At 39.8% G+C, this 8563-nt stretch overlaps 2 protein-coding genes across 4 annotated transcripts in view; one reads left to right on the forward strand and one right to left on the reverse strand.

Annotated features, from left to right (window-relative positions):
* LOC126596387 (receptor-like protein kinase 5) overlaps positions 1-1184 on the forward strand; it is a 51866-nt gene extending 50682 nt beyond the window's left edge. Inside the window, exons 3-4 of one of the 3 annotated variants that reach the window (XM_050262982.1) lie at positions 11-228; positions 567-1184. In XM_050262982.1, coding sequence (XP_050118939.1) covers positions 11-228; positions 567-985 — 637 coding nt within the window. In that variant the 3' untranslated portion in view covers positions 986-1184. The remainder of the gene's footprint in view (positions 1-10; positions 229-566) is intronic. The other 2 variants (XM_050262975.1, XM_050262966.1) reach the window with 2 other exon arrangements.
* A 52-nt stretch (positions 1185-1236) lies between these two features.
* On the reverse strand, positions 1237-5989 carry LOC126596520 (hexokinase-2-like). The gene is made up of 9 exons (XM_050263131.1): positions 5379-5989; positions 4849-4999; positions 4580-4762; positions 3948-4022; positions 3664-3819; positions 3473-3571; positions 3252-3382; positions 2312-2393; positions 1237-1983 (listed from the first exon to the last, which is right to left on the reverse strand). Exons 1-9 carry the CDS (start codon positions 5648-5650, stop codon positions 1636-1638), a joined length of 1497 nt encoding a protein of 498 aa, XP_050119088.1. The 5' UTR covers positions 5651-5989; the 3' UTR covers positions 1237-1635.
* Positions 5990-8563: the final 2574 nt, after the last annotated feature.

The following is an 8563-nucleotide window of genomic DNA, read 5'->3' on the forward strand; positions in this document are numbered from 1 at the left end:
GGCCTAAGAGGTTGCGGATTGCAGTGGGGGCAGCTCAGGGCCTCAGCTATATGCACCACGATTGCGTGCCGCCTGTGGTACATCGTGACATGAAATCGAGCAACATTTTGTTGGACTCCGATTTCAATGCAAAAATAGCAGATTTTGGTCTGGCTAAGATGTTGGTCAAGCAAGGAGAACCTGCTACAATGTCATCAGTTGCTGGCTCCTTTGGCTACATTGCTCCAGGTAAACCTTAAACCCCACAAATGCTGAAGTTCGGGCATGTCTGAGACCGCTTCTTTATAAAGCACTTCTTATAAGTACTTTTGCAAGAAGTGGTTTTCTCTTCTGCTCATAAACTTTCGCTAAAGCAATTGACAAAAAAACAAAATGCTTCTATGACCAATAAGCACTATTAAGTTTTTTTGCCAACAGCAGTTAGAAGTGTTTTGAGTTGTTAGAAAAGCGCATATAGCACTTCTAAAAGCAATCTCAAGCATGCCCTTAGTGCCTAAAGAAGCATGTGTATTTTCTTTCATTTCCATTAGCAATCTGTAAACTGGTTTTTCTTACCCTAAATGCAGAATACGCTCACACAACGCGAGTGAATGAAAAGATCGATGTGTATAGTTTTGGGGTCATCCTTCTGGAGTTGACAACCGGCAGGGAAGCCAATGACGGTGATGAACACACTGCCCTCGCTGAATGGGCGTGGCGCCATTTTCAAGAAGAAAACGCTATCGCTGACGCTTTGGATCAGGACGTCAAAGAACCTTGTTACTTGGACGAAATGTGCTCGGTTTTCAAACTTGGTCTCATTTGCACAGAGAGACTTCCAGCTAGTAGGCCTTCCATGAAGGAAGTTCTGCAAATGTTGCTCCGATGCAGCCGTCCAGTTATCAACAGTGAAAAGACCGAGTACATTGCCGATCCTCTGCTCAAGAACTCAAAGCGCGAGAGGATTTTCGAAGACGAGAATGGTAGTTTGGCAACAAATTTCTGATGCCTTCATCAAATTCACGAAGAGGAAACAAATAAGGGGGAAATAAGACTTCCATTTCGGGTTGGTCTTAAGCTGATCAAATGCATACTAGAGAAGGAATTAGATAGTCATAGTGATCAGATGTATACTAGAGTGCAGCTCTGCATCTTTTACGATGCCGAGCTGCACTCTAGACGACAAAACTACCTTGTATATATGAGTATGTATCACAATAACGAGTAGCGAAAACTTCTCGAAAAACCAGCAAGAACTGATGGCCCGAAAAACCTGTATTATTTGCAACAGAGATGAGAGAATGTTCCGCAAAAAGTACATACTTACAGTTTACATCCCCTACTTTATTAAGTAATCCGGGAGAAATAAGCTTATAAATTGATCAACAACACAACGCTTAAACATCCGCAGAACGAAACAATGGGCTGCAGCAAGAAAGCCTAGCCGATTGCCTACTCCAACTGCCGATTATGATCCTACGCCAATTACCGGCTCTAAAGGTTCATAAATTACGGATGGGGTGCAAGATCTTCCAAACTAGGAGCTAAGAATAACATGAATTGATCCAAAGGAAATAGTGGGAAGATAAGGGGAAACGAAAATACACAAAAATTGAGAATGTCACACTTCATTCATCTACCCTGGTCTTGACCATTTTATGACTCCTCTACCTCAAGGTATTGGGAGTGAGAGGCTGCTAGGAGGGCAGCTCCAATTCCGGAGCCGTCGCTTGAGAGCTCGATAGAAATGTGCTCAGCAACTTCGTCGCCCAACAACTCCTTGAGAGTACCCTCCATGCTGGTGCGGAATTCAGTGTAGTGCTCATACAAACCGCCATCCAGTGCTACCACCGATTTTTGCTTCTCTCCATCCTTAACTGTGTCTCTACCTAACTTCTTAAGCACCCCCAAGATCCCAGCAGCAGAAAGGCGAGCCCCACGAGTGGCAACTATGTCACATAGCGCCACGACAACCCTTCTCATTTTCAATGAGGTGTTGGAGATCTACAATTATCAAAAAATCAAAAACAATAAACACTTGTCACCTGTCTAAAGATTGGCTTTGAAATTTTATAGAAAAATAGGAATTCTAGTCACTTTCTAAAAGTGCATGCTCTAGGATGATACCAAAAAAAAAACACAATCGTATCATGTCCACCCTATGAAATTGTTATTCAGTGAAAGGTATAATGTCTTCAACCTTTTATCAATTTTTACTTTTCTAACCACCCTCCCACGAGAATTATGAAAAGGAAGAGAAAAAAAAAAAAACTAAAGTTGCACAGACAGATAACAAAAAGATCGTTTTTTTCCAATAGAATGGGCAATTTACCTCAAGGATGTCCTTGAGTTTGTTCCCGACCACTTTCAGATCCGGAGATGAGTCATGATGCATGGCAGACATGACAGGAGTCCTGCAAATAATACAACACCATAAAGATTCAGAAAATTGTACGCTATTCCAAAGTTAATGCACAATCCAAGCAAAAGCAATAGGTGAAACACTTTATTTATTATCAACCTTTTCATAGACTTTCATACACAGACCTCAGTTTGAACCAAAAAAAACGACAATTGGCAAGTAATCCACAATGGCAAAAGCATCAAGTTTTAATCTAGGCACCATTGAGAAGCAAAACAGACGTTATGACCATGTGGAAGTCACTTGCCGTTCCGAATAGATGGAATTAACCACATTATCTGATGCTCCATTGCGATGGTGTATTTTGATATTGAGTGTCAGTCAGGAATAGACCTGCCCAATTACTCTTGACAGTTATCTATGCAGAATCCAAGACATTCCCAGAATTTAATCCGCAAACGCAATGGAAAGGCTGGTTACTTTTAAGTTTCAAGTTTGTGGTTAGATTTTCAAATTGGGACAAAATCTGGGTTTCACACAACTCCAAGACATCAAGACACGGAATTCATAGCAGGCAGCAAAGAACAAGAAGAAAAGCCGCGCCGCAAGTGAAAATTTGAAATGCTTGCCAGAATATCACTGGGATAATGGGTCGGATTTGATTTCTGGTTGTAGAGAGTTTAATTGTAAACTGGTTCAAGACTTCCAGTGCATCATAGGTATACTTTCAATAAATTTTATTGACTATGCAAGTATGACCAAATATTGTACACCCAAGTATTTCACAGAAAAAGGTCCGCTCAAAACACAAATCCTCTTAAAATTCGGGAACACACAAACACGTCCAATGACATACCTCAAGCTAACAAGGTTTGAAAAAATATCGCCTACAAAAAATGTTAGAATATACCTTAGTACAAACGGAATTTTCAGTTTTGGCGGGACAACATCACCAAAAAAGTCAGCTTCTTCAGCCATCTTGAGCAATACTCTGCGCACAATGTCCCCTAAATACATGCCAGAAATGATCTTCTCGAATATCTGCAAACAAAAACAAAATCCATATGATATATCAATCAAGCCATCTTCATATGCAAAATGCCAAAAACAAGCAAAAGAAAGTATCTTTACTTGTTCTCCAGGGTTTAAACTCTCAGCATCAAGTGCTTGATCGTATTCTGTAAGTGGAAGGTGTGACGAGCGAAAGTTACCCCACTCCATGTTGATAACCTATTATAAAAATAACAAAGAATTAGCAATGTTCTAACTACAGATCTAAACCTTAGCATCAGGCAACAAACCATAGTTCTACAATTACTAACCATTTCACCTGATTTAGGTAGAAGACCATGCCATTTTGGAATGGCATGCGCTCGTTCTACATAAGCAGCGTTCGTTCCAGTGCCCAATATCACAGCAGCAATGACATCCTGATTGTGGTACCTACCACCTGCTAATGTACCAATTGTATCATTGACCTGCATCAGCCTGGCAAGTTAGGATTGTCCAAAATGATTAAGCAATAAATCACCAAGGTTTAAATCAGCTCCTCAAAGCGTAACAGGAACATCCGACTTGCGGAAATTAGACACTAAACTGGACTTACCAAAGCTGTAACACGCAAATCAAGTCCAATTTTTTCCACTGATTTGGTCAGTTCTCCTACAACATCTTGCTCAACCTGCACCAATATTAGCAAAAGGAAACTGTCACAAGGGGGCACCACACTATTTATATAGATTAGTCCAGAGCTGCTAAATTAATTTTATTATTAGAACACATTGGGTAACCAGTGGGTAGAAAATAATGTTTTAGGTAGAACATATGTTAAGAAAAGACAACATAAAGGGTGCGTTTGGTACGCGGACGGGACGGAACGGGACGGGACAGGACGGGACGGGACGGGACGGAACGAAGGTGTAATTTTTGAAAAAGACATGGGGTATATTTGTCTTAAAATGGTAAAACATTGTGTTCCACACACGTGGAACAAACCCGTTCCAGGGGGGGAGGTGGGACGCAAAAACACCCAAAATCTGTCCTGTGGAACAGCCCGTTCCACCCATTTTTGGCGCACCAAACGCGGGACGCCTCGTCCCGTTCCGTCCCGTCCCGTCCCACGTACCAAACGCACCCAAAGGCTCCAATGCCCTATGTATCAGGCACAGTGTCCTCCAGGCATGATTTACATGACTAACTAGCAAACAAAAATCAATATAGCAAGAGCTGTCAAAGTACCGCGTCCTCAATACTGAAGCCTTTTGTCCACTTAATAAGAGTCCCAGATGCAATTGACGTTTGCCGCACGGGAAACGAAAAGGTAAAACCCAGCTCCCTTTGTCTACCGGGTGCAGGATGTAAACCCTCTCCTTCAGTTGCAACAAATTTTGCAATTGTTTCAGCAATAAAATCAAATAATCCCTGCAACCAAATCATGATAAATTACCACCAAGTAGGAACAAATCTAAGCAGGTTTGTTAGATTGCCTCAAGAAATACAATACTAACTTCTGAAGTTCCAGTCATCAAATGCGGAGGAATGGAAACTTCCTCAGATTCTTGTTTAACAACGTGTTTGTCTTTCCCACCGAGCTGTACACGCAGGACACGGAAGTTTGTCCCACCAAGGTCCAATGCATAAAACAGTCCTTTCTCATCCCTGAAACGATAAGGGTGAAAGTCAAAGGAATGTACTACGGATCCAATAGTACCCCAGAGATGTTCAAGTGCAATGCGTGATTTTAACACAGTCGTGCCTAATTAGGCAAACATGGGAGCCGCATGAAAATTCAACATAACTAAATCGTATTAATTAATCAGAAAGCACATAAAAATTCGACCTTTAACCCTTTTAACAAAAAAAAAATTAACAAAATGGGACAAATCAATCATTTCAAACAGAAGACTAATTGCGACAGAACAAAATTATTGAACCCAAAAGTCCTTATTTTAAATCCAATCCCAGTTGAAATTACGAGCATTTCCAATCCCAATCGAAAAATAAAAAAATTAAGGGTGGGTGAGATAAGAAAAAATACCCAGTGGGAAGGTTATCGACGTAGCTGATGAGCATCTTGAGCTTGCTGCCCCCCTCGGATGCGAGGCCAGCGTGCATTTCCACAGTCATGGCGTCAGCCACCTGCCTCAGCTTCCCAATGGGGGTCCCGCACTTATCCTCGAACTCTTTCAGAATCGCCATCGCCCGGGCCCACCTCCCCGAGCTCTTCATTCGGTGCCGCACGACCAGCGCCGCCGCCGCACATACCGCCGCCGCGCAAACCACCGCCGCCCCCACCGCCACCTTCCCCATCAACACAGCCGCTGAAATTACTATATCTTTGATGGGTTTTTCAGTTCGAAATCTGCAGAACCCGAATTTCTGGTCAGGGATTGATGGGCCTATTTAAATTCTCGTGCTTGCATGCGTGAGAAAGTTTTGGAAGTGAGAGAGAGAGCTGGAGAGAAAGTGAGAAGTAGAGAATTAAAATATAATTTTGGGAAAATCCAAAAAGCCCCAAGCATTATATAGGACTGTTGGGGAGGGATACGAATGGAAAATTGTTAATCCAGGAGTTCCAATTTGCGGCCTAATTTATCGGGAAATTAAGCTGTATTTTTCAATTTTCTCGGAGAGAGAAAGTGCTTTTATGATTTTCTTGGCCCTGTTTGTTTTCTCGTAAAATTAGCCCCTTTTCTGTATTATTAAATTTTCTCGGGGAATTTCTCGCACTTTCTCGGAAAATAAAAAGATCTTGTTGGAGTCCAAATGAATTTGCCTTTTTTTTTTTTGAGGAAAAGTGAACATGGTTTTGAGTGAAAATTACGAGATTGACCTGTCAGTGTCAAGCACGAGGCTGTCTGCGACTCTGTTATATGGACGAACACGATTTCTTGAGGTGTTCTGGTATTTTTGGAGATTTCAGATTAAGGAAGTCTGCGTGTGAGGTTCTCCCTCGTTCCCATGCGTAAAGAATCAGCAGCCCCTGGATGGTCAATAATAACTGGATATGTGTTCAAGTTGTATTTTTTTAATCATAATTTGAACACGTGTCCAATCGTGATTGACTCTCAGCAAGAAGAGTTGTTGATTCTTTCAGCAGCCAAGTTAAATCCACCAAAAATAATATGCTAGCCGAGGAGCTTTGTAGCTTAGTTTAATTTGTTTTATGTCTCATCTTGAGTGATTATAAGAATACGATAATTACTTTATAGGCTGAAACCTATATGCTTCTAAGTTTCTAACGAGTAGTTTTATTTCAAGTGATTTTTCAGCCCATCTCGTCTTAAGTTATTTTGAGAATTGGGAAGGCATGTGTTTTTGACGAGTTATTTTTATCTCAATGAGTGATTTTGATATGTCTCGTCATAAGTGTTTCTGAGGATGACATATTCATTTATGGTTGAATACATGACTATATGTGCTTTTTACGAATAGTTTTCTCTTAAAAAGTGATTATAACCTGTCTCGTCTTGAGTGATTATGAGAACTTCAATTGTGTTGTATACAATGAAATCAACCTCTTCAATTGTTTATGAAAGTATGAAACATGGTGCCATGTCAAACATCATTTGTCCGGAAAATTTAATCATTAGAATATCTGAAAGCAGATAATCTATAACCCTTGTAATTCTTCCATCTAGAAATTTTGGATCCACAATATTTTCATCGAATAAACAACTGCAGCCAAAAGGTGAAAGCGAAATATATTTTATGAAATAAGGATCCGTCATGGCGCCATCTCATAAAGTATAAAGGATAACGATACATGTTATGTGGGATGATTATTATATTCACAACTATTAAACAATCCAAATTTGACTATGATCCACAAGTTGCTTTTGAATTGTCCCTTCGAATCTTTTAATTGCACTGTTTTTGACTTTAGACGAGAAGAAATTTCTCATAATCGTGACAGAGAAGAGATGTTTAATTTTTTTCTCTTAACGCGATAAATTAAACTATATGTTTTTTTTTCTTTTTCTAAATAACATGATCAATAATATTAATTACGTAACAGATGTTTCACCACGTCAACAAACAAAAATAACAGATATCTTGTTTGGTCTCTAAAATAGTGTAAGATTCTCTTCCTTCTTATTTTTCCTCATTTTCCCTTCCGTACTATTTGAATAGTAACGGTTAAGTTACGTCAACATTTTATATTAATTGTTTTATAGAAAAAGAAAGACAAAATAAAGAATATGAGATGAGGGGATAGAAGGGGATTGAATGAGGAGAGAAGAGAATCCGAGTCTCTCTAAAATTGATTGGACTGAACAACTCACTAATTCAAAATATGTTAAAGAAAGCAAAAAACTTGCGTCCAACTTAAATCTAAAATATAAATCTTCTATTCTATTAACAGAAGAGGGCTTGTCAACTTTTTGTTCCATTTTCTTTCAATTTTGCCCTCACTTTTGAATACATAATGTTGACATGAGGATGGCAAAATAGTAATTTTGTATCTTTTTGAACTTTTCCCTTTTTCCTATTTTGCCCTCACTTTTGATACACAATATTTACATATGGATGGCAAAATAGTAATTTTATATCAAAATAGTTACATAAGATAACCTTTTGACAAAATAACAATCATATCCCTATTTTTCCTATTTTACCCTCATTTTTTTTAGAAAATGACAATTATATACTTATTTTGTTCACACACACAAAGTACGTGTTCTCTGCTAATTACATATTAAGAAAATTTATCTAGTTCCATCCCTATCAAGAATTTGAAGGATAAGTTTCCTCAATCGCATGACGTGTTTCTGCATTTCCGATGGAGTCGAACCCTGAAAACCGTGGGAGAGAGCAGGTTCCTCATCTGGTCCTGCACCTTTTAAACCCCCGTCAGCTGGAAGCACAAGCGACGTAGTTGAGGCTGAGGGTACCGTTAAACCCGGAGAAATAGTTCCAAGTTCTGATAGAAATACCGCTGTTAATAGAAATGCTCTTGCTAGGCCGGTTCCCTCGAGGCCTTGGGTGCAGAACTATGGAAGCAGCACCAACTATGGTGTCTGGAATATATGGTTCACATGGTGGAAGTGGAGGATTATACGTACGGTGGGGGATGTATGGCAACAACAGCATGTATAAGGGAGGGTATTGTGGTGGTGGGCTTTATGGTTTTTCTTGGATGTACAATGGTATTTTAAATAGGAGCCCTGATGGGTGGTTATGGTCCTTATGGAGGCCAAGATCCAAATGATCCATATAGTC

This window comes from Malus sylvestris, chromosome 2 (assembly GCF_916048215.2).
Source record: "Malus sylvestris chromosome 2, drMalSylv7.2, whole genome shotgun sequence".
NCBI lineage: Eukaryota > Viridiplantae > Streptophyta > Magnoliopsida > Rosales > Rosaceae > Malus > Malus sylvestris.

What these genes read in the sequence shown, in the direction of transcription:
- LOC126596520 (XM_050263131.1), bottom strand. Translation starts at nt 5,650, where the DNA reads ATGGGGAAGGTGGCGGTGGGGGCGGCGGTGGTTTGCGCGGCGGCGGTA. An exon ending in GTCGATAACCTTCCCACTGG is followed by an intron (nt 5,000 to 5,378) that starts GTATTTTTTCTT and finishes TTATCGTTTCAG; the next exon opens with GGATGAGAAAGGACTGTTTT. An exon ending in GTTTAAACCCTGGAGAACAA is followed by an intron (nt 3,383 to 3,472) that starts GTAAAGATACTT and finishes TTTTGTTTGCAG; the next exon opens with ATATTCGAGAAGATCATTTC.